Source organism: Eurytemora carolleeae, unplaced genomic scaffold (assembly GCF_000591075.1).
Source record: "Eurytemora carolleeae unplaced genomic scaffold, Eaff_2.0 scaffold344, whole genome shotgun sequence".
In the NCBI taxonomy this organism is placed as follows: Eukaryota; Metazoa; Arthropoda; class Copepoda; order Calanoida; family Temoridae; genus Eurytemora; species Eurytemora carolleeae.
Genome location: NW_019396248.1, coordinates 48952 through 75152, shown reverse-complemented (window position 1 = coordinate 75152; position 26201 = coordinate 48952). Strand labels below are relative to the sequence as shown.

At 30.9% G+C, this 26201-nt stretch overlaps 1 protein-coding gene across 1 annotated transcript in view; it reads right to left on the bottom strand.

The window, feature by feature from the left end:
* The window catches only part of LOC111699332 (calcium-activated potassium channel slowpoke), a 42737-nt gene continuing 16536 nt past the window's right edge, over positions 1-26201 (bottom strand). The window contains exons 11-26 of the mRNA XM_023469978.1: positions 18676-18803; positions 16312-16395; positions 15492-15608; positions 15298-15360; positions 14069-14123; positions 13712-13782; positions 12876-12959; positions 9164-9253; positions 8576-8699; positions 7727-7822; positions 6073-6190; positions 5304-5426; positions 3405-3573; positions 2250-2333; positions 1086-1128; positions 1-324 (exon numbers count right to left, since the gene is read on the bottom strand). Of these exons, the coding sequence (XP_023325746.1) occupies positions 220-324; positions 1086-1128; positions 2250-2333; positions 3405-3573; positions 5304-5426; positions 6073-6190; positions 7727-7822; positions 8576-8699; positions 9164-9253; positions 12876-12959; positions 13712-13782; positions 14069-14123; positions 15298-15360; positions 15492-15608; positions 16312-16395; positions 18676-18803 (1554 nt within the window). The 3' untranslated portion in view covers positions 1-219. The remainder of the gene's footprint in view (positions 325-1085; positions 1129-2249; positions 2334-3404; positions 3574-5303; positions 5427-6072; positions 6191-7726; positions 7823-8575; positions 8700-9163; positions 9254-12875; positions 12960-13711; positions 13783-14068; positions 14124-15297; positions 15361-15491; positions 15609-16311; positions 16396-18675; positions 18804-26201) is intronic.

Here is a 26201-nt window from a genome sequence, read left to right as displayed (position 1 = left end):
ATGTTGGATCTTTGAATCAACTATTTCGGATCTTTGAATCCGCCAAGTTTGATTATTTGAATCCGCCATGTTGGCTCATTGAATCTACCATGTTGGATCTTTAAATCCGCCAAGTTTGATTATTTGAATCCGCCATGTTGGATCATTAAATCTACCATGTTGGATCTTTTGAATCCACCATGTTGGATCTTTAAACCCTTCAAACTGAATCCAGCTGATTTATTCAACTTTCTCCTTGTCGTCTTCAAACTGAACTAGCGCAATGATATGGTCATCTGGTTGAAGCAAGGCTGAGTTGTCAGGGGCTCCCAACGTTACCCGAATCTAAGTAAATTATTAAATATTCATTTTATTTACATGAGATTTTGAAATTTTATACTCTAGCAAAACCTTACACTTACACTACAGTTGGAGGTACATTTTTGGGTTTTCTGAATAGAAAAGAAAGTATTGGAGTCAGATTAGAAAAAGAAAGTATTGGAGTCAGATTAGAAAAAGAAAGTATTGGAGTCAGATTAGAAAAAGAAAGTATTGGAGTCAGATTAGAAAATAAAGTGGTGCATACGTAAGATGGAGAAAAAGTGGTAATTTGGGAAAAATTAAGTTGTCATTCGGGGAAAAATGGGCCAGGTTATAAATTTCAAGTGGTTTGTTTGGAAAAGAAAGTGGTTATAGTTGGGACATTAAAGTGTTTATAGTTAGGAAAATAAATCGGTTACAGTTGGGTACAGTTGGGTACAGTTGGAATATAAAATGGTTATAATTGGAGAAAAGAAGTTGTTATAGCTGGAGAAATAAAATGGTTTAAAATTGGGGAAATAAAGTGGTTATAATTGTGAAAGTTAATTGGTTATAGTTGTGGAACAAATTGGTTATAGTCGGAAAAAAAGGTTATGCCAATATGGAGGAAAAGCACTTTTAAATTAAACCCAATGAAAATGTGATTAAGTAGCGCTGAGATTGGAAATTAATATTGTCCTCAGGGATATAATCATTTTTTTTTACAAAATTACCATCTCTAGGAATATAAATTAAGTTTACCAAATAACTGTCTCTAGGGATATAAAATAAGTTTGATATCCTACCGAATCTATATCGTTGTCCCCATCCAGATCTTCTTCTACTAATCTAGAGAAGAAAAAATTAACAAAATTATAATTTTCATTAGATTCAAGAAAAATAAATAGATGTAAGGTACATAGCTTCCAGGGTGCTTCGCACCAATCTTACATTTTAACTTTTAATTGCTGCTCTGCGTCATTTTCTCCCATAAAATTATCAAACAATAACAAAAAAATTTCAGGGGCTTTCTCTTTGTTTTAGTATATTTTGAAAAATTGAATTTTAGAGAGAAATGTTTTTAAAACTTTGACCATCTGTAAACCTACCCTGGGATATCAACAACAATAAAAAATTACGCTCGATCGGTTCAGGTGTTTGACGTTTATCGATTAAAAAGAATACAAACAGACAAGCAAAGTTTATGTTTATGTAGTCAATGCCGTACTCTTAAAACTTCGTACAGAACTGTATCAATCCAGGTAAACTCGTCAGCTATAGATGTCATCCGGGACACAAACTCTTAAGCAATCAGTGCCAAACCAATGGGCACGGCTCTGAAAGTCAAAACGGACACAAGCATAGCTTTCAAACAAGCTCTTAAACAATAAATGCCAAACCATAGGCACAATTTCATCTGCTCTGAATGTCACACAGGCACACAAGCGTAGCTATCAAACAAGCTTTTAATCGATCGATCTTTAGGCACAATCACAGCTTGTATGTATGTAATGTATATCTTACAGAGGTTCTTTGAAATCTATTTTGATTTCTCAAACTGAGAATTTTTATAGAAAACACAGGACAAGTCATAAAGGGATTAAAGACAACATTTTGATCTACTCTTCATTTAATGATTTAGGTGTCTTATTGACAACGTAACCCATTAAGTCTTTATCAGAGGAGGATATAATTGTATATTTAATTCTGGAAACGTGTAAAATTCTGATAATTAAAATTTGTCTCTCCTACTGCAAAATGGTATGTGAAAAGATGTACACAGAACCCGTAATAGAAAATAATTAATTTTAATATTAAACAAAAAGGAAAACTCAATCAGTTTTGCTCAGACATTGGGGAAAAGAGTACCGTTGTAAATCAAATATTATTATTATTAAGTTTGTTAGTATTATTATTATCACTATTATTATTATTATTATTATTATTAACATCATTATTATATCAACTACCTGTATATTGCTAAGCATTGTGTTCCATTTTCTCTAAGAGCAGCAGCGTACAAATCTCCAAATCTTGATCCGTATTCTGCATACCTATGGTACAACATTGTATATGTGCATAAAACATACTTCATCTAAATAAATATTAATTATTTCTTTCTTTCAAAACCTTTTTAATACTTAACCCTATCCCTGCTGAGGTACTTGAAAACCAGGATATGGTGGGGGGGGGGGTCAATTTGACCCCCCCTCTAAATCCCATGTTTTATGTCCAAATATGACAAATGATACATCATTAGAAAGTTCTTGTGCTCTACTTTTAGAATCTGCAAAAAAATTTGCAAATTTGCAAAAATTGAATTTTTTATCGCAAAATCCAGTTATATAGTAAAAATGTTTGCAAAAAAAAATTTGTCCAAAAAATGAAAAATTATACATTTTTGAAAAGCCCTTGACCATGCCATTTCAAATATGCAAAAAATTTTGCAAAATTTTAAATAACCTGATTTTTAATCATGAAAAACTAAACATGTGCAAATTTCCTTTGACAGGTTGTTTGCAAAAAATTTGCATTTTTTTTTCGCAAAACTTGTGCAATCCGTTTCCTTATGTCATAAGCTTTCCAAAAAGCTAAATTTTATCAAAATCTGACAAATGAAAGTGGGTCAAAACAAAGATTTAGTTTGTTACAGGCAAAAGCAGTCATTCAGGCAGTGTGCCTGAGGGCTCAGGCAGTTAGTATTAAAGCCCGGTTTTAGGCCTAAAGGGAGGGCTTTGGGTATGTAAGAAAAGTCAGAAAATTTCAACAGCCTCAGACCAATACGTTTTGAGTTATCTAAAAAAAACTACAGGGAGGGGGTCAAATTGACCCCCCCCCCCAGCAGGAATAGGGTTAAGCTTTGTTTGCAAACTCTGGTTCATTCAAGTACAGGGCTTACTTTTAAGCAGGCAAAGCAAACTGTAAAGTACACTGTACACGTACAGACTATTAAAGTCAAAACGGAACAGTACATCAAATGAATTAGTCCGTTCTAAGGATATTTTAGTGATGGGGCACTTAAATGATGACATGTAGCAGCAGAACAAAGATATAATCTACATCATATTTTTATACATATATGATATATTAGATTTATGAGTCTTTTTATATGATTTCAAATTTACCTGGCCCACTGACTTTCCTTGAGTACAATCTCCTCTACCCTAACTCTATCCCTGCTAGCCAGAGTAGCTGGTGTGCTATACCCACCCCTTAGCCCCGCCCCCTCGGCTAGACTCTTCTCCAGGTCTATATTTGCTCCTCCAGTCACCCACTGCCGGAGCAATCTCAGGGCTGAAATATAATCAAAATTAATTGAAAAGTAGAAATTAAATGTCATCGCACATGATTCTAGAATTCAGGCAACGAGAAATAGAAAACTAAATTAATTAAAGCAGAGAGCAGAATGGCCATGATTTAGTTCACTGCATGCAGAGTGCACATATATATTTATAATTAATATATATAACATGTACCAGAATTATCAAAATGATTTTAACGTTTTGCACGTTTAAATTTTTCTCTGAAAAAGTGTTAGATTCTAACAATTCAATTGTTCGTCTCTGCTGCAAAATCCACAAGACAACTTTATCGTCGAAATGTCACGTTATCAATTTTACGAGGTTTATGGGGCGTTGTTGCGTTTGAGTTTTTCCAGGTTTAACTAATAGATCGTTTGAAATGGCGTAAAAAATACTTTTATTGGAATAATTCAATCATTAATTTCTTTCGGACAAATTGTTAAAGTTTATATTTTTATTATATCAATATTACTCCATAAACATGGTCATTAATATTAACCATTAATAAGTCGATGCCTGGACCATGAATTAATTGTAAGGATTATGTATGTAGAGAAAGCAATGAATTATAAAGTTAAATGAATAATTTATAATACTGGCTCAAGTGTCCGTGGAATTGAAAAAAATCAAATTAAAAAAATTCCGATCTTGAAAATATATTCGAATATTTTTAGTTACAGAACTGAATATTCCACACAAAGGTTTTTTTGAGTCACTTTTCCTTTCATATTTGCAAGCTGATGGTGTCTATACCTGTAATATTTCAAAATTCGACAATTTCCCATTGACTATTTTTTTCAATGAAATTCTCAAAAAATACAATTTCAAAACATTAAATTTTCAATTTTACACCAAATCTGTGACATTTGTGTAAAGTTTAATGTTTAATTTTCTTTTTATCTTTTTCCTTTTTCTCTTCTGCAAGTATTAAATTTGTATAGAATTGAACAAACATTTCTCTAATCCAATTTATGTTTACAGAGACTGCAATCTCTATTTGAATTGTTGAGAAAGGAACTATATATATATATATATATCTATAGTTCTTGACACATACTCAAATTACATAATCCCTATTTCTATGAAAACTTTAGAATAAGATATCCTTAATCCCGATCGGTTAATTAACCAGAGGCTCAGAGCTGAAAACTTCAGAATGGTGGATATCGAGATCAATGCTTGATCTCCTCTTTTCTAAATCTCCAGATTAAAAATTGCTTGTTCTCCTCTTGATATTAATCTCCAGATTTATTAACTGATCGGGATTGAGGATATTAATTATAAGAGGAGAACAAGCATTACTTAATCACGAGATTAAGAAAAAGAGTGGATCAAGCATTAATCCCGATATCTACCATTCAAAAGTTGCCAACTCTGATGATGTAAACCTGATGCTGTTAATAATATTATCAAGTTGCGAAGAGACAAAGATTTGAAATGAAGAGTTTGAGAAAAGTACCTAATATTGCAGAATGTTCAAGATAATCAAAGGAATTGAGTCATGTCACGAAAATTTAAAAATTTTAATCCTATATTTTTGCAGCCTTGATGGTGTAAATCTCTGATTATTTGATCCAAAATAAATTTGATGTTTGAAATATCAAGGTTAGCAACATTAGTGTTTAAAGATATAGGGATGAAAAAATCTGATTTTAGGGCGAAGACTCAATTTTATTTCGTTAAATATCCCTATCATTATTTTAGAATAAACTGTGAACTAACCTGATGCATTGAAATAGGTGGCAGCCATCAGGGAATCCAGAATACCTCGAGCCATTGCCATACCAGAGGCAAACGGTAGGGTCTTGTACAGTTCAACATCAGACATGTACATTTCATGATCATCTAGTAACAATATAATCAGGGTCTTGTACAGTTCAACATCAGACATGTACATTTCATGATCTAGTAATAATATAATCAGGGTCATGTACAGTTTAACATCTGACATGTACATTTCATGATCTAGTAATAATATAATCAGGGTCATGTACAGTTCAATATCAGCCATGTGCATTTCATGATCATCTAGTAAAAGTATAATTTGTTTAAAAAACTTTGATTTCAAATTTTAAATTTTCTATATAAGGAAGTTAAGAGATTAGAACAAAGTAAAAAATAAATGATTTCAGAAAATAAATTTTGACAATTTAAAATGTTTTTAAATATTTCATTTGCAAAAATTTAAATTTTCAATTTTCTTCCTGTTTTTTATAACAAATTATTTTATTTTATTATATATTATTGGGAATCCAGCGTTGCCCGGGGTAGTCATCGCTAGTTTCACTGTTTACCCGCACTTTGTCGTAAATCACAATTTTACCTTTTTTTCTTCCTTAAAGTTGACCCACCCTAGAACATTCATTTGGATCTCCCAAGTTCCCCAATCAAAATTTGAGGCAAATCGGTCCAGGGGTTCACGAATCATGATCGGAAAAACAAACAGACAGACAAACAGAGATTACTACTTTATATTTTTATATGCAGTTACCTAGATATCTCACATTATTTGCAAAAGCAAGATCTAAGAGGATAGGTATGGATGACATGTTAATATCTCCTGTACCATGCTGGTCCTCCTCCTCCTCCTCCTCCCCCTCCTCATCCATCTAAACAACAGACAGTGAGAATCATAAAACTGTATATCCTCTATATATCTGATGCTTGTATAAAATATAAAGTTTTATCAAAAGCTTGAAAAAAGAGTGTGTTTGCGAAAAATAAGCACTTTTGATCGCTACTAATCTTTTTTATATCTGTTGCGTCTTTAAGGAGAAAATTGATGAAAACAACTCATGCTGAAAAACGTAGCGTCCATACAAATTCAGAAAGTTGCAACATTTAACTCCGATCGTAAAATAATCAATTTAATTCCAAACAAATAGTTCAGAATATTACAAACAATAGTGATCGATTATTTTTCGACGCATTCGAATATAGGTAATATTTAATAATATTTCCGATTTTTAAAATAATATTTCACTGGCAATGGATTTTCGAACATTCCTGGAAAATATGAAAATGTCGTCTTCATTATCAAAAATCCTAAAAACAAGAATAAATGTTTTCTAAAGTAACTATCAGATCATAAAAAATAGGAAATAAATATTATGAAATATCAACTATATACAAATGCGTCGAAAAATTATCGATAATTATTGGTTTTAATATATGCAAATGATTTGTTTGGAATTAAATTCATTTTTTTACGATCCGAGTTAAATATCGTAACTTTCTGAATTTGTACTGACGCTACGTTTTTCGGTATGAGTTGTTTTTAACAATTTTCTCATTATAGACGCAACAGATAGAAGTTAAATATAGTAGCGATCAAAAGTGCTTATTTTTCGCCGTGAGCCAATACCCTTTTTAACTTTTCGCGAACACTCCATTTAAGTCTAACAATCGTCTTTCTATTCCACTGATTTTGGGACCCCCTGTATAAACATTCATAATCCAATTGTGTGTCCAGTATCCACACAATACTGTAGTTAAGTGACAACATCTTGTACCATTCTTGGTTTCCTTGGTTCAGACATTATATAGAACACACAAACAGCCAGTAGTTTAGTTAAAAAAATATCCTTGGGGTTTTTTAATTGTGGTCTGCCATTTTTGGAACTTACTTCAAAGATTAAAGTAATATTAAGAAAGGAACAAAAACAATTTTAAAATCCCTATAATTTTGCAACTAGATGGTGTAATCCTTTACTATTTCAAACTTTGCTTATTTGATCTAACATAATTCATAGTTTGAAATATCAAAGGTCTAAGAAATCGGGTTGCAAATATATAGGGGTTAAAAAATTATAGTTTGTGGAATACTCAGTAAGTCCAGATTACCAGAGATCTCAACAAATAGTGTAGAGCTTTTAGTTTATAGAAAAGAATTATGATTTTTCAACATTCAATATTTTTTTTTATTAAGTCTCTAAATCATTAATTTTTGGGGGTCTTCATTTTTCAGCTAATTTATGTAATCTATAAAAACTTGTTTTAAACATATGTAATATTTTGCTAAAGATTGCAAATTTTGAATCTGTTGTTATGCTTCATAATTCAATATTAAATTTTCTGTTGAATCTTTTAAAACAAATATTTTAATAATTATTTTTGAAATTCAAAATAACAATATTCAATCTAACCTTGACAAAATCTGCTCCAAAGTTCATATTCTTCATGTTAAGTGCTGACATTATAATTTCTTTATCTGCTAGAACAGGTTCACTCTTCTCAGGGGTCTAAAAACAACAGGAGTAAGATGTGCTGCGGCTAGGACATGCTGTGTAAAGTACTAATCTATGTTTGTATGTCTCATGAACCCTTGGACCGATTTGCCTTAAATTTGTATTAGGGTATTCGGTAGAATCACCGGAATGTACCTATCTTTGTTTAAAAATCCAGAAATGCGAGAGTTGACTTTTATTTGGAAATGTGTGTTTCCAATCAAAGCTGGGTTCCCAAGCAATAGGAAATAAAATATAAATAGAAACATGCGAGTTTAGAAAATAGAAAAATACGTAAATGCAGTGAAAACATGGAGTGAGTGAAATAAATGTCTACTTCAATGTTTAGAATTATAACCACCTACTTACAAGAGAAAGGACTTTATTTTTGAAATGTAGAGACTGATTTTGTATTTGTACAGTGATAATAAGAATACTGTAGAATGAGAAGACGACATTAGAGCCATACTGAAGTGCATTCGATGTTTTTACAGACCCATAATTGCTTGTCTATAAAGTTATTAAAATCACTTATTAAGTGTAATGAGTCTGTTTACACAGCACACTTGCTGTGTTTTATTGATCATTGGACTATTTAAAGTCAACTGAAGTCTGGAAGTTGACTTATTATTTCAGAGTTTATTCTAACTTGAATAATGTCGGAATGATAGAAAACGAAAAGTCCTTGAACTTTAGCTACTATATTTATAAAATCCTACCTCTTCAGGTAAATATTTATTGAATAAAGGTTTGCTGTTTATTTTCTACCTTAGCTGAGAGTACAATACAGGTTCTGGACAGGTTGATTTTAACAGCTCTCAGGTCTGCTCGACTCAAGGGATCTCCATCAAGAACTGAGATCTTCGGTAGATTCCGCAGCAGGTACCATTCTCTGCATTTATTATAAATGTATTCATTAATTGTTGAGCCTATGAGCCGCCATAGGCGTTGTGTTATCATTCGAGACTATATTTTTGACGAGATTTGTTGTCTATTGTTTAAACGTTTAAGTTTTTAAATTCAGGTTTAAAAATCTTGAATTTTAACTAAAAAATAACGAAAGTAAACAAAACAACAACAAAAACTTATCTTCCAAATGTTAAAACAAGACGGTTGGATACATAAATAAATATTCTCGATATTCTTTTGTGAAAATCCTCGAAATACAAAAGAAAACTTGCTCTGTTACGTATATTTGCCTTGGAACAAATAAGACACCTTTTATACCCAAGATCATGTAATTTTTGGATTAAAATACAGAATGCAAATTCTCTAAAATTAAATAAATGATTAAATGGCGATTTGATGATTTTAAAACAGCTTTGGAATAAATTTAAATCAATTTTTTTCTCTTACCTCTTGACATAATTAAGTTTTCCTATAATGATGATATGTCTCAGGTCATTGTAAGCAATATTTGAGGCTCGTAGAGGCATCACAAGGTTTCTAAATGCAACAGCTTTTAATGCAAATATACAAAGTATTACATTAAGGAGCCAGTTACTCATCTCAACTTCTAAAATACAATCCCTTATATCTTTGCAACATGAGGGAAAACAAGCTGTCAAAATGCCGCAATGCAACAATGTAAAAATGGATTGTACTGTTTAAGAACCCTTCTTCCTTAGAACAGAACCGTGTCTTCCATTTATTAGAAACTAGCTGAAGTGCCCAGCGTTGCCCTTGGAATAAAAAAAAATTTTTTTTTAAAAGCTGTTTAATTTTTTAGCTTATAATACCCCGTGGTTCCCTTAAAAAATACTAGCCCATTCGGTCCAGCCATTTGGCATGTAAACGAATGTCTTGTTTTATATATAGATCGTTCACCACCTTTCTTCATGCAGTATATCGTGTACTGTACACGCTAAATTTTCTAGTAAAGAACTAAATCAGTAATAAACTGCCTCTTTAAATCAGAGATATATCCGGTTTTGGCCGGTGGAACTATAACCATAGATAAATAAATAAACATAGATAGCTTATGCACGCAAAATCACCAAGAATTGTACAGTCCGCGAACTCATACTTCTATGGGTTAAAGTGTACTTCAATGATAAGCGGGGTGGTTTGGTGTTTTAATGGATTTCATAATAGAGTGTAAAATAACTCCGGGAATGGAACTATTTGAACAACAATATTTCACTGAGCAATATATCATATTGACGAGAACTGAAGAAGGACATGAGAAGGACTAAGCTAACTTAAATTTCTCTCTACAGAACTCATGTACACCACAAGTTCTAAATGACATAAGAACAGCCAATGTTCACAACCGACCTAGTTAATCTATATAATAGGAATATCTCTAAAACATCTCTGTACATTTATATCTTTCAAGATGAAAAATGTCGTCTTATGCGCAATCAATCTTTATCTATATAACACTGTTTCTTGTTGTTCAGTTTCCGTTTCTTACTTTAGTTTATCTGTAAACTGAGAAACTTAGGTTTGCCATTTTTCTGTCTCACCCCGTTATAGTTCTGCACAGACCATGGTCTACTCTGTGGAAAGCGCGAAAGGTGCACTGTATATTGGCAAATTTTTAATTCTGTATTATTTTTTTCGAATTCCTTTTTTAATTTTTCTTGAAAACAGTTTGTTGAAATGAGAGTGAGACGGTTAACAATTCATGGGAAACTTGAATACTTGAGATCCTCATAAAAGTCTTGTCTTGGCTTAATCTTATTTTACAATTTCAGAACAATCCTGGACCAACACAGATTCTTTTATACAGGCTTTCAGAACAATCCTGGACCAACACAGATTCTTATATACAGGCTATCAGAACTATCCTGGACCAACACAGATTCTTATATACAGGCTTTCAGAACAATCCTGGACCAACACAGATTCTTATATACAGGCTTTCAGAACTATCCTGGACCAACACAGATTCTTATATACAGGCTTTCAGAACTATCCTGGACCAACACAGATTCTTATATACAGGCTTTCAGAACTATCCTGGACAAACACAGATTCTTATATACAGGCTTTCAGATCTATCCTGGACCAACACAGATTCTTATATACAGGCTTTCAGAACTATCCTGGACCAACACAGATTCTTATATACAGGCTTTCAGAACTATCCTGGACCAACACAGATTCTTAAATACAGGCTTTCAGAACTATCCTGGACCAACACAGATTCTTATATACAGGCTTTCAGATCTATCCTGGACAACACAGATTCTTATATACAGGCTTTCTTGCAAAAGATAGGCTTCAAAGACAGCCTGAAGTGGAATACCATTAAAGTGGTGTATATTCGATTCAAACATGTTCACATTTTTTTTTAAACGATCGTTTTGTTTTGAAAACGAGGACGAAAAATCGAAAAAGGAACGATCGTATTCATAAACGATGATTTAAAAAAGCCGTTTTTATGAAACTCGTCGTTTCGTTAACTATTGTTAACGATGACCCTTCATTAACGATCGTTAATGACGAATCTTAGTTAACGATCAGTAACAAAGAGAGGAAGTAGAGGAAACTGCATGTAAGACGATATTCAATAAAGTTGCATGTCAATTTTTTTTGGAAAACGATTTTTTCCCCAAAACGACCGTTTTGATAAAGTTCGTAGTTTCGTAACAATGACAACCCTTCGTTAACGATTGTTAACAACGACCCTTCGTTAACGATCGTTGACATAACTGTCAATAAAATTTATTTTTTCAAAAACTATCGTTTTTTAAAAGCGATTGTTTTTAAAAAACAATCGTATAAAAATGGTCGCAAATCGTTTTTATATAAACGATCGTTTTTCAAAACGATTCTTATTCGTTTTTAAAATTTCAAAACGAGTGGGTCGTATTTAAAAACGGTCGTTTTTTTCCGGAAACGACACGATCGGTTTTTAACAGATTGAAAAACGAAAAAAAACTATTGTTAAAAGATCGTTTTCCAAAACGATTGTGTGCATATACTCAAGTGGAATTCCATTAAAGTGGTCCAAGTTCGATTCACCACAACATGTGCCCTTAAACACTTTGTCTAAACGAAACTGACGGAGTATTTTCTATTGTGGTTTTCTATGACAGGCTGACAGCGAATTGCGGATTTTGACAGAAATACAAAATTAATATGAATATTTTGAATATGAATATTACAGTTGTTAATCAGACAATCCACGTGATAGATAGATATATAGATAGATAGATAGATAGATAGATAGATAGATAGATAGATAGATAGATAGATAGATAGATAGATAGATAGATAGATAGATAGATAGATAGATAGATATATAGATAGATAGATAGATAGAAAAATGTTTTCATACTTTATTGAATGAAAATGTGTGTTTGCCAATGTTGCCAGTATTACGAAATTTCTTTATCAAAAATGTTCACCAAAATTACTTTTGGTTTAAATAGTTAATAAGCTGTTTGCAGGGAATTTGGAATTCCCAGAAAACAGCGGAAATTTAGGCTTTATTGATTATTACTCTATTAGCCTAGGGTTTTAAACTTTCAGGATCAATTTTATTCTAAAAATGCTACCAGAATTTACTTTATATCATCTGGAGTTGAGGTAACGGGAGGGGGGGGGGGGAACAAATCAAAAATATTTTTTCCATAAATTTTTTAATATACCAAAACATCTATTTGTATATTTAGAAATTAATTTATAGGGAATTTTTGCAACTCTTAAACTTTTTGAAAGCCAAATTGCAGAAGTTTTGCTAACAAATGTTTAAGACTTATTTGCACACTTTTACTTGTAGTATTTTTTCTTTTTTAAGTCTTCTACTAAAGACGGTCTTTACAAACGTGTCAAGCAATGGGCTTTTTAAAAATATTTCCTAGACCTTTGACATTTAAAACTATGAAAATCAAAAAGTCTAAGTTTTAAATATTAAGGTTTACACCATCAGGTATAAAAGATAAAGGGATTAGAAAATTTTAATTCAGAGCAAAAAAAATTCAGTTTCTTTATAATATTCTGTACAACTTATTTGTAAGCTTTTCTTATAAATATATATATATATATTATGTATCAAAAATAACCTTATTTTAAAAGTCTTTAACAATAATTTTACTTTTGGAAAAAAATAATTTACCTAAGTCCTAGGAGGGGGCTGGTTTCATCAGAAAATATTGCTATCACTATATGCCCAGCAAACATTGTCACAGTCGCCTCTTGTCTAAAAATAATATTTGTCCTTCTTCATCTCAACTCAATCATTTTATTGTCCCTGCTGGAGACTTAAATGCTTTATATTAATAATATTTAAGTTAATGTATTAAACCTTTTACTTTAAATTTATAAATCTAATTATAAATCAATTCTTTCTGAAAAGTTTTGAGGGGTGTCATTAAAAAAAAAATTTTAGATTTTAAAATTTTAAAAACTTTCAAGAAAAAATATTGTATTTATCAGGCACACATAGCTTTATTAATACCTTAATTCATTTTAATTCTTTTAATATTTTGTTTTATGAAATTAAGAAAGTTTATATGTTTTTCAAAAATTGAAAAACAATGGCATTTGTTTAGTTGTTAATCCAGTTAAGAACCTCACATAAAGGTTACAGCTTCAAGCCACATAACATTTCGTCGCTTATTAAATGGATGTACGAGCAATTTCATTGCAATGATGGAAATAATAGATACCCTTGAAAACTTTTCCTTGTGAATGATGTGGATAATACTATTGTTTTAAAGAATATAAGTCACTTATATAGAGAAACTACAGTTAGAAGTAATCAGGTTTCAAAATTATATTCCAATCTAATTCATACTATATGGGACAACATTTTTAAGGGTTCCGTTGGTCATCGGGTATTGTCATCTTTGCATGAAAGATCACTTGAAATTACGCTTACAGTCCCTTTAATATCAAATTCTTAATTCCTTTCTTTCAAAACTTTGTTTAAAATATGGAAGGATATAGAACCTGGTGAGAATACACTCTTCAATAGTTCTACTAGTGCACCAATGGAAACATCCAGTAGAATCATACATCATCTAAACAAAAAAGCTGTTTATTCTTTAATATTTTTTCTATTATTTACAAGCAATTCATGTCAAAGTTTGCTGAGTTTAACATTTCTAAGAGTTTTAAGAGGTTTTTTACAAAATTCTGTTTAAAAAGAAAATTTCGCGATTACGGTTTGTCATTTTATTTGATCCTCCAAGGAGACATTTGAAAAACATTTCATGATTATGAATTATTAAAGAAAAATCTTGTGTTTATAAAATTTGTCTGTTTTGAAAAGTGAAATTTTTTTTTATTTGTGATAATGTTTTATACCTTTGCAGTTTCAGCTCGTGTCTCCTGGTTTTCCTCTACATCTAATTTTCTTCTCCTTGAAACCAAAATATCAAATTCTGTCTTAAATGTCAAAAACAAAAAGTTTGGAAATGAACCCTCAAATAGTGAAGAAAAAAATGTATGCTAAAAATATTAAATAAAAATAAATATATTAGATTCTACAATTTTAAAATAAATTTCACTTAACCCTATCCCTGCTGGGATACCTGAAAATCAGGATACGCTGGGGGGGGGGGGCACCATAGTTTCAGTAGAATTAAATATTTCATTTACTGATAGCACTGATTGAAGGATTCGTAATTCTAATTGGATAATGCGATAGATAGAAGGATAGATGTTACCGCCATACTATTTCTATTGGTTCAGAATAGACACCAAACACATGACTGAATCCTGATTGGATCAGGCGCCAATGGACTTGGTATACAGGAGTGGGGGGGGGTCAATTTTATGCTCTATTTTAAGAATCTTCAACAAAAATTGCAAATTTGCGACATAAAAATTTTCAAAAAATGATAAATTATAAACATTTTTGAAATCCCTTGACCATGCAATTTCAAATATACAAAATCTTTGCAAAATTTTAAATAACCTGATGTGTAATTAAGAAAAACTAAAAATGTGCAAATTTCTTTTGACAGGGTGTATGCAAATAATTTGCAAACATTTCTTTGCAAAACTTGTGCAATCCGTTTTCTTATGTAATATGATTTCTAAAAAGATAAAAGTTTTCAAAATCTGAAAAGTGAAAGTTGGTCAAAACTAAGAAATTAGTTTGTTACAGAAAAGGGAGGGTTATGGGTAATTAAAAAGAGCCAGAAAAACTTCAACAGCTTCAGACCAATACTTTCTGAGTTACGTAAAAAATACTGAAGACANCCAGCAGGAATAGTGTCAACAAATTTTTTTATCTTACATATTATGGATTAAAATATCAAAAGCAAAGAAGTTTGAAAATAAGAGTTTTTGACAATAACTCATTTTTATAAATGTTACCATGATGAACAAAAAAGAGTGAAGCACCCTTGATTTTCAGTTTTTAGAGGTATACTATGTCTTTTTATTAAAAACAGTAATAAGAAACTACAAGCTTCAATATGTTGGAATCTCTTGTTTCTAACTTTGATAATTTGATATATTAAGAATTGTTCTTTAAAAGTTTCTGGAAAGTTTTCTTGTTCTCTTATACAACTGATATGGTTGGTTTCCTAATTATATTAGTACTGGAACTCGTATAACTTTCTTCTTTTAATAACACTTGATGTTTTAATCTGAAAAATAAGCATTTTCATATTTTATTAGTTTTTAAACGTTTTTCTTTGTTGATCTAAAAACTAAACCGATTTTAAAAATTTTATAAGATTTTTTCTGAACAAAACCATAAAATTTTTTTAAAAATTACCCATTTGATCTGTTTTTATCCTTTCCAGCGACATGGTATTCATATCTTGCTTTGGCCAGCTTCTTGCAGGAACATTTCTTGATATCAGCCATCTTTGTCATATTTTCATGACACACCCTATAAAATAAAAAATATGGTATCTGTTTATATTAATACTAGGCATTTAGGGCGCTTCGCGCCCATCTTCTATTAAAATTGTGAACATGTTCTTTTTGTTCACATTTTAAAACAAAGAAGAAAAAAATTTTGCGGACTTTTTAAAACAAATTCGCGGATTTTCAAGACAGACAGACAAGCCAAATTTATATATAGAAGTGATCTCCGTTTGTATGTTAGTTTGTGTGTGTGTCTGATCTTAACTCAAGACCCCAGCACGACCATTTTGCCTCAAATTTTGCTGGAGAACTCTGTCTTTTAGACTCTAAGTTTAGTAAGTTGGATTTTAATTAGGAAATTTAAACTTTTTAACTTTCCCAATTACAAGGCAGAGCTGGGTTTCATCTACATTTTATGAGTTGGAGTAAAAACGTTCTTCAAAATATTTGCGTTGGAAACAGAAATGTAGTTTGGGACCTAGAACCCCAAGAAAAACGCAAAATGCAAGTAAAAATAATAAAACTTAAACCTAACATAATTTTTTAAAATTTCTTATGTAAGAAAGTAACCAACCCCGCTTTTTTTGTGGAGGAATCTTTTTTCCACGGGCAATGCCGAGCCCTTTAGCTAGTAAGCATATAAATATATATACACCCTTATAAATATAAGTTAGGTATATTTTTATATATGTTAGGTATGTAAATATAAATGTTAATTTGTTAACCTGCAATAAAACCAAGCTCTCTTAGCTGAGTCACTGCTGTCTGTCAGAAATAATCCAATTGCATTCGCTGTAATTCTTTTATTCCTAAAACAATGTGGTATGTATCGGAGATGTTCAATAGTGCAGTATAGAAAACGAATTGTTTATCAAAAATTTATTGAAATTATAAATAATGGGCTCTGAAAATCAGTAAATTGTAAAAAAAATCATGAACATTGTCTATATCAAAGAGAACTTTGCTTTTATTAGTTGTGAGTAGATACAGGGTGTCTCACGAAGCATTACAGTTGATGAATTGTTCAGAATGTTTTTTTCCATAATTTCCATAAAATGTTTAATACCACAGAGAATATCGAAAAATACTATATCGCAGTCATAGTGTACAAAATTTGTTTAACCCTATCCCTGCTGGGATACCTGAAAATCAGGATACGTGGTATGTTATACGGTGGTAGGCGATTATGTCGATAAAATTAAGACGCCAATCGATTTCAATTTTGATTTAAATCAACTTTTAAACAGCATAAGGCCGAATTTAAATAATTTAAGCCGCGGCTTAAATATGTTTGGCTAAAATTGTATCAAATGTTTCAAGATTTAAGCCGGCGCTTAATTTAAACCGGGTTTTGGAGGATTTAAGCCGCCGCTCAAATACTTTAAATTCGGCCTATGGATAACCTAATCATGTAAACAATGAGAAGCTGTCATTTAAAAAAAGCTTATATTTATGAACTTGTAAACTTGTAATAAAATAAAGGCTTTTTATACGATTAAAACTGGAATAAAAAATGTATCTTCATTATATTGATTTAATCTCCTAGCACCGTACCTAGTACAGTATATGGAATACGATATTTAAAGCTATTCAGCATCTGTTACGTTTCGTGGGAAACACCTGTACTTCAACCAGAATAAATATACGTTAATAAATATAGGCTGCACTTAATATCCCACAATTGCAGGATAAACTGCCTTTTTAAATCAGAAATATTTGTTTTGGGCTGTTTGAAAGACAGGGTAAAGTCAGTGGATTATGAATCTCGAGAAATTTCACACTTTTTAAAAAGTATTTTCAACAAAGTTTGCCAAGCTTTCCAACAAGTCTAATCCCTAGAGAAGCCAAACTTTGAAACCAAAACCAGAATTTTCAGTTTTAAGAAAATGTTTAGCCAGGGGGGGGGGTAGAAGACATCCTTCTTCAATGGCTTCCGAGCCGCAGTGAAAGCACGAAATCGATTAACTATCCATTTCGAACAACCCCTCAACTAAACATTTTCTATGTGGAACAGCGCACATTTTTTACAACGCTAAGTTTTCATTGAATTTGTACCTCCAACAAGATCATGTTATTTTATTCATGATCCATTTCTTTGGTGCTAAAAAATCGTTCGTTTATTAATATCGTTTGTTCAATAAAACCGTTCTTTCAGTAGAAAAATGATTTTTTCTTCAAAGTTTTGTTCGAATTTTTTAAGAGATTGATTTATATCCTTCGTTTTTTGGACTTTTCAAAAAACGATAGTTTTTCATTTCTCTGAATGATCTATCCAAGTCGTTGGTTCATCGTTCGTTTTATTCTGAACGACACAATCAATTACGAAAAATTTCGTTTGTTCACAATAATTTCGTTCGTTCATGAAAACGATGTCGATCTCTTTTATGCAAACAAAAAGAATTCCATAGTTTTAAAACATCGATAAATAGGTCTTCAATTCTCAGGCTTATTCTCGTATCACCATTACAAGATGTGTTATATCCTCATATTTTTGTCAAAGTCTAAAAATTTTTCTTCAAAAGGAAAGTTTTTGATTGAAGAAAAAGGCTTCGAAGGCTCGTGGTGGAAAGTTTTGGATCAGAAGTTGAAAGGTATTAGATTCTTATATAAACAGAGAAAATACTTTGGGAATTGTAGAAATCTCTTTAAATTTTTTTTGAGAAAAGGCAGCTTCAAATTCAAAAATCTTAAGATTCATAAATTCTTTGATTAATTATTATTATGGAAGGTAAATGATTGTTTAATAAAATTGTAAATATTGATTTTTACAAAAAAAACGTGAATAATGGTTATACTGTAGTATCAATGTAGCACTCTGTCAAAAAAATAGAAACATGAAAACATAGAAACATAGAAACATGAAGATTGTATTCTGATCCTTAATAATAAGTTATAGGATCTAGAAATTGAAAAAAATGTTTTAATGATTTGTAATTCTATAATTTTCTGTTTGACATTCATATATCATTTGCTTCAATATTTCAAAGAACGCCTAACATGTATTTGTTAAAAAGCCTCAATTTTAATCTTTGAATTTTCCTAGCCTAAAATTGCTAATCTAAAAAAAGTAATTTTATTGAGAAAAAAACCTTGGATTGATAAAGATCTGGCCTCCTTCATATTTTCTCTGTTCTACTGCTATCAAGATCAGATTAAGACGAGTAAAACAAATCTCAGCAACCTCCTGAAAAAAAGAATTTTTTTTATAAAAACTAGCTATTAGATAATTTTTTAACATTTATTTTAAACTTGTGTTGTATTTTTTCGCCATATTGGGACTAATTAAAGTTGAAACTTTAAATCGGCATATTCCTTCATGCCATTGTTTTTAGTCAGTAAATTCAAACATTAAAGTTATTTATCTATTTACGATAAAAACCTTCTGTTAAGTATATATATATAAAGGCCTCATAGGCTCATATATTATAGATTAGATTATAGATATAGATTAGATTATATAGATTAGACTTAGGATACTTAGTATCAGGGTTTCTGCTGATGTATCTATCTATCTATCTATAATGTGTCGATATTGGAATCCAATTATATATTATTACAGATAATTACACATACACAAGAACACCTGACCAGATGCGCTTTCTGTGAAGAAATTGAGTTTTTCCACAAACACGACATTTTTAATGCATATATTTTTTCAATTTGTTATGTAAATTTTCGAATTTTTAAACTTAACCCTATCCGGATTGGGCTACTTTTGTCTAATATAGATTGAGGGGGGGTGTTTTCCAAACCCCCCCCCCCCTATGATTTTGTCCTTAGAGTTGAGAAAGGGAAGTGTGATGTATATGTCTCTAGTCCAACTTTTCATTGCCTGCTCATTAAAAAAAATTAGATCTCAAACTTTAATGGTTAGGGAGAATTTTTAAAAAGTTCAAAAAGTATGTAGAACAATATTTTAAAAAATAATAATTTTTACTTTTAACAAATATTAACTATGACACTTATAAATATATCCATTTTTCAAAGCCTTTTCAAATGTACAAATCTTAGTCCTATAGCTTAATTAATAAAAAAGTTATTAACCATTTCTTAGTTTTTTAAAACACCGACCCGCCGTTTGACATTCTCCACCCTACTCTATAAAACAACCAAAAAAAGTTTTTTTAACAAAAATTTTTCACAACTATGATATTGAAAAAGTGAAGAAGTTTTAACGTTCTAATGTATTCCTTCAGAGGCCTACTCAATTTCTTTGTAAGATCTATATTTTTTGTAAAACTAAGACGACATTTCAGCAATAATTTGTGTATGTTATGTTGCTAGAAAGCTTTACATAGTGAAATGGGGTTCGTGTATAACTGCAAAACTTTTTTCCATGAAAATTATTGACTATTTAACATCATAAAAACTATTAAAATTCAAAAAACCAATTCCTGATCAAAAATTACATAGTTAAGGTTTCTGGACTATATCAAAGATATTCTTGATCAAAGATTACATAGTTAAGGTTTCTGGACTATATCAAAGATATTCTTGATCAAAGATTACAAAGTTAAGGTTTCTGGACTATATCAAAGATATTCTTGATCCAAGATTACATAGATAAGGTTTCTGGACTATATCAAAGATATTCTTGATCAAAGATTACATAGTCAAGGTTTCTGGATTATATCAAAGATATTCTTGATCCAAGATTACATAGATAAGGTTTCTTCAAAGATATTCTTGATCAAAGATTACATAGTCAAGGTTTCTGGATTATATCAAAGATATTCTTGATCCAAGATTACATAGATAAGGTTTCTGGATAATATCAAAGATATTCCTGATCAAAGATTACATAGATAAGGTTTCTGGACTATATCAAGGATATTCTTGATCAAAGATTACATAGATAAGGTTTCTGGGTTATATCTTTTAGAATTTCTGTCAAAGAATTCAAAGATAAGGTTTCTGAACTGTAGCTCAGATAGAATAATAATAATGAAAATAATCTGATTTTAAAGGGACAATCGGCGTAATCTTAACAGATGTCTAAGTAAAAATGATGAAGCTATTTTAATTTTTTTTTTAAATCTTAAGTTAATATTTTTGTGAAGATGTTTTTTTAATATTATAACGCTTTATCTCGATATCCAAAGTGGGCATTAAATCCCTGCAGGGTATATAATGCCATGTGTAGGGATATCTAAGTGGAATTGAATTAATCCTTAAGGTCTGCATCAGATAGAGATCAATGCTTGATCCCGGAATTCAAAATACAAAAGTTAGGACCTCCATGAATATTTTTCGATTGCGGTTCTTCTATAAAAGTTTGCAAAACAAGGATGAAAAAACGACCATAGTTTCCTTATTTCTTTTTCAGTGAAATATTTGAAGGGAACCACTGCATCCTGGGTTTGTTGCTCTAGTGTTCTCAATAGTCCGATATTGGAAGGTTTAGCATTAAAAAGATAAAACATATAAAAGAATGTTTATCTAGACTAAAGAATTTGTTCTAATCCTAAACACTTGTTACACAATATTTTGAAGGATATTCTATTTGTAAGACTGGACTTTTCTTGATTTTCTTTGGTAAAAAAAACGAACAATTTAAAATCGTTCAAACTAACTTGAAAAAATTATCCCCGAACAAAGGATTTTTTCCAATAAACTTTTGAACAAAAACATTTTTTTACCGAACCAACGCTATCCTTTAACGAACGATTTTACTGAACTACCGTTCAATGAGAAAACGAACAGAATAGATAGAAAATTAAAGATTATTTTGATAACGAATGAAATTACTTTTTTAGAACAATTGAACAAATCACGAACTGGGCTGTTCACGAACGATAAACTAACGAAATGAATAAAGTTAAATATGCCCATCTTCAGTTCTATGCGTTCGTTATTTTTTTGGAACGATGGAATCGTTCTTGAAAATTTCATTCGTTCACGTGAAAGAACAATCGTTCTCCAGGAAAAGAAAAATCGTTCCCCTCTGCACAATATTTGCGAATATTATCTTATCCTCCCAACCTTTGAATCTTGTCTGAAGACTTAATTTATGTTTATACAGTGAACCCTATTAAACTGTGGAAAAGAATGACGACATTTGAGAAATTTAATGGTTGATGATGTTTTAAAGCAAATAACTTTATAAGTAGCTTTAAATGTACTTTTTCAATGAAGTGGGTCTGTTTAAAGGGAGTGACCGGCTTTGTAAAGTAGTGTATTAAATAATAACAACGAAAAATAAAGTAAAAAAATATACAGTAATCTAATTGGATGGTTAGGAACATATTTCTCAAAGAAATTTGTCAAAAAATCAATGCTAAAATCAATTATTTCGTTTTCATTATTATATTAAATTTCTAATTTTCTTTGGATTTATTCGCAGATTTCTTTAAATTCTTCAAATGTCCTCTTTTTAATAATAATTCTAGAAAATCTGCGAAAATTTTGTAAATAATGAGAAACCAGAATAATGAGATAATAGAAACTAATAATTGAACAATTAATTTTTATTTTCTCAACATGTTCCTATACATGACGTCTGTAATTTATTGTAGAACTTTTTTACATTTTATGTCGGCGTTATTTAATAATTTAAAAAAACTAATTCTGAAAACGTAACCACCCCAAAATAGGAGTTTTGAACATCGAATTTTCGCTTAAACTCAGGATTTACAGATCTATAAAAAGTTTAATATGTCTCAAATGAATCCGAAAGAAGCTTTCCACAACACTGCATATCCAGTTTAACTACTTTACATAGCCGGTCACTCCCTTTATACTGCACAGTTTCCGTGTTCCATATGTTTATTGAATATTTGCAATATCAGTCGAATTTTATATTTAAAGATTTCATGAAATGTTTTCTTTTGGTATAGAATGCTATTATGCTTTCAATCTATTTTCTAATCAGTGCAATCAACACAATGTTATCAAATAAAGGAAAAATATTACCTTTCATTCATACCAAACATAAACATTAAACATGGAATTTGGATGGGGGGGGGGGGGAGTAGAAAGAGGGGCATTAAATTACGAATAATAACAAATTTTTGAGAGAAAAGAATAAGTATTAGCTTTACTTCTTTAGATTTTTGTTTCAAAATAAATAAAATATAATTAAATATTTCTATTTTTCTACTCTAGTCTACACTATTTTGTTAAAACAATAATTTTCAAAATGTTGTCTTGACAATTTTTAATGGGTTTTATACTATTACACCTAAATCTCAGTAATGTTGAAAATAAATAAATAAATAACCATAAAAGATGCGGGAACACGTTCAAAATTCAGAGACTCCAAAGGAATTGAGTCTTTGGAACAAATTCAAATATTTAAACCTCAATATCTTTAGAACCCGATGTTGTAAACCTTTGATATTTTAAACTCAGATTATTTGATTTAACAAAATTCACAGTTTGAAATATCTAAGGTCTACAACATTTAGTTCCAAAGATATAGTAAATATAAAATCAGAAATTGTGGAAAAAACTCGATTCCTTTAAAATAACAAATGGTAAACATGTTTTTAAATGTTTTGAAGTAACAACGTTTGCCAAAGTAAAACCTTATATTCCGTATAATCATAAACCAACTTTTCAAAGGCAGTTCATTGAAACAAAAATTAAACCGCTTTAATAGTTTGGGTGCAGGAAGGTTTGAAAAAATTTAAAAAAGTAACTTTTTTTTAACAAATATTTAGATGTTACATATATATACATATCTATTTTACAAGGTTTTTTCAAAAAGGAAATTTTTTTTTTCATGGACCGGACTTATTACTGCCCTGTAGCCACTAGCCAACCATATACATCAAAAAACATTTTTCAAAAATCCTTTAAATTACTTTTCCTGAAAAAAAAATCCAGGTGATGGTGTCAAAAATGAGAGTGCAAGGGGAAAATACATGGTTTAGAGTTTCCCCCTTGGGGAATATTCTTAAAGAAAGGAAATAATTAATTAATTCTATCCCTGTTCTAAAAGCATAAACCTTATCCATATTCTCAATAAATTATTTAAAGAAGGGCGGAAAGGAATTATGTTTCAACTATGTAAGATTTACATTATTAGGATGCAAAAATATATATGGATGGACTAGATAATTTAAGTTTATAGCAAAAACTCAAATATTTAATGGAATCTACTCCTGTTGGCGTATGCCATCCAAAAAGCAAGAAATATACACAACTTTCACATTCAATTCCCGGAGTGAGTTTAAACGTGAGTTAGGTTTGGCATAACACAAAAATTGAATTCTATGATAAGTAAGTTTGTCTGAGGTCTCATAGATGTATGTTACGTAAAACTAAATTCAACGAAGTATACATTCAGTCACGTAAACGTTGGCCCATTTCTGTCCGGTACATAAAATTGAAGTCTGTCCGGTACATGAAATGGAAGTCTGTCCAGACTTCCATTTCATGTACCGGACAGACTTCAATTTTATGTACCGGACAGACTTCCATTTCGTGTACCGTAGAGACTTCCATGTCATGTACCGGTAGGGTTGTTAATCGTTTTTGAAAACGATCGTTAAACGATCGTTTTTTGTTTCGTTTTCAAAAACGTTCGTTTCGTTTTCGGAAAAAACGATCGTTCTTAAAACGACCCACTCGTTTTGAACTTTTAGAAAACGAATAGCGATCGTTTTTGAAAACGATTATTTTTATTAAAACTATTTGCGACCGTTTTTTATACGATTGTTTTTAAAAAACGATCGTTTTTGAAAAAACGATCGTTTTTGAAAAAAAATTTAATTGACAGTTATGCTAACGATCGTTAACGAAGGGTCGTCGTTAACGATAGTTAACGAAAGGTCGTCGTTAACGATCTTTAACTAAGGGTTGTTGTTAACGATCGTTAACGAAACGACGAACTTTATCAAAACGGTCGTTTATGGAAAAAAATACATGCAACTTTATTGAATGTCGTCTTACATGAAGTTTAACAGTTGTGGGGGAGTTAAATCTCCTTGATATTTTCTTTAAAACTACTCAATGATAAGAACAGATGCCCTTCAGGTCGGCTTACTCTCTTCGTTAACGATCGTTAACGAAGGAGTCGTCATTAACGATCGTTAACGAAGGGTTGTCGTTAACGATCGTTAACGAAGGGTCGTCGTTAACGATCATTAACGAAGGGTCGTCGTTAACGATCGTTAACGAAACGACGAATTTTATAAAAACGATCGTTTTTAAAAACGAGCGTTTAGAAAAACGAGCGTTTAGAAAAACAATCGTTTTAAAAACGACAATTTTTGAAAAACGAACTTTTTAAAAAACCGATCGTTTTAAGAAAGATCGTTTCGTTTTCGATTTTTCGTCGTCGTTTTCATAACGAAACGATCGTTTTTCTGAAAAATGAAAACGTCAACATCCCTATGTACCGGAAAAACTTCCATTTCATGTACCAGGACGGACTTCCATTTCATGCACCGGATAGACTTCCATTTCATGTACCGGACAGACTTCTATTTCATGTACCGGACAGACTTCTATTTCATGTACCAGACAGACTTCTATTTCATGTACCGGACAGACTTTAAATTCAATTTTTGCAAATTTGCAAATTTTTTTGCAGATTCTAAAAGTAGAGCACAAGAGCTTTCTAATGATGTATCATTTGTCATATTTGGACACCAAACATGGGATTTAGAGGGGGGGGCTCAAATTTACCCCCCCAGCATATCCTGGTTTTCAAGTACCCCAGCAGGGATAGGGTTAAAAAAGCAGTACAAACCTGTTTATATAGTCCAACAAACAGTACAAACCTGTTTATATAGTTCAACAAGCAATACAAACCTGTTTATATAGTCCAACAAGCAGTACAAACCTGTTTATATAGTCCAAAAAGCAGTACAAACCTGATTATATTGTCCAACAAGCAATACAAAACTGTTTATATAGTCCAACAAGCAGTACAAATCTGTTTATTTAGTCCAACAAGCAATAAAAACTGTTTATATAGTCCAACAAGCAATACAAACCTGGTTATATAGTCCAACAAGTACAAACCTGTTTATATTGTCCAACAAGCAATACAAAACTGTTTATATAGTCCAACAAGCAGTACAAATCTGTTTATTTCGTCCAACAAGCAGTAAAAACTGTTTATATAGCCCAACAAGCAGTACAAACCTGTTTATATAGTCCAAAAAAAGGATTACTGATAAAAAGAAAAAAATCCTGTAATGTTTAGATGGTTCCAAAGCTAAGACGTATTAAAACCCCTGATTTACTGTGCTTGCCTATATATAAGCAGGAAAGGGTAAAAATCTGAAAAGGTTTATCTTAAACCTGAAATCCTAAGGGATTAGTTATGTCTGAAGGCTAAGCAAGATGAGATAGAAGGAGAAGATTAATTAGATCAAAGGATACTTACAAATGGGCACATTTGCACTAGACACAGTTATTAATAATAAGAAAAGAAAATTTCTACAGTAAATTCCAAATATATGAATACATAGACGGTCATAAGTTTTTCTAAAGAAACATCTTTTTATTTTTAATTCAAGGTAAATTAATAGCCATAGAGAATAGAATATATAGAAAGGAATTAAAAGAATCTCTCGGTATGAACTTTTTCAGTCCCTTTCAGCCTGAAAGGGAGTTCAAAGTGTACAAATTATGTAAATGTTCACAAATTTCTGTGTTGTAG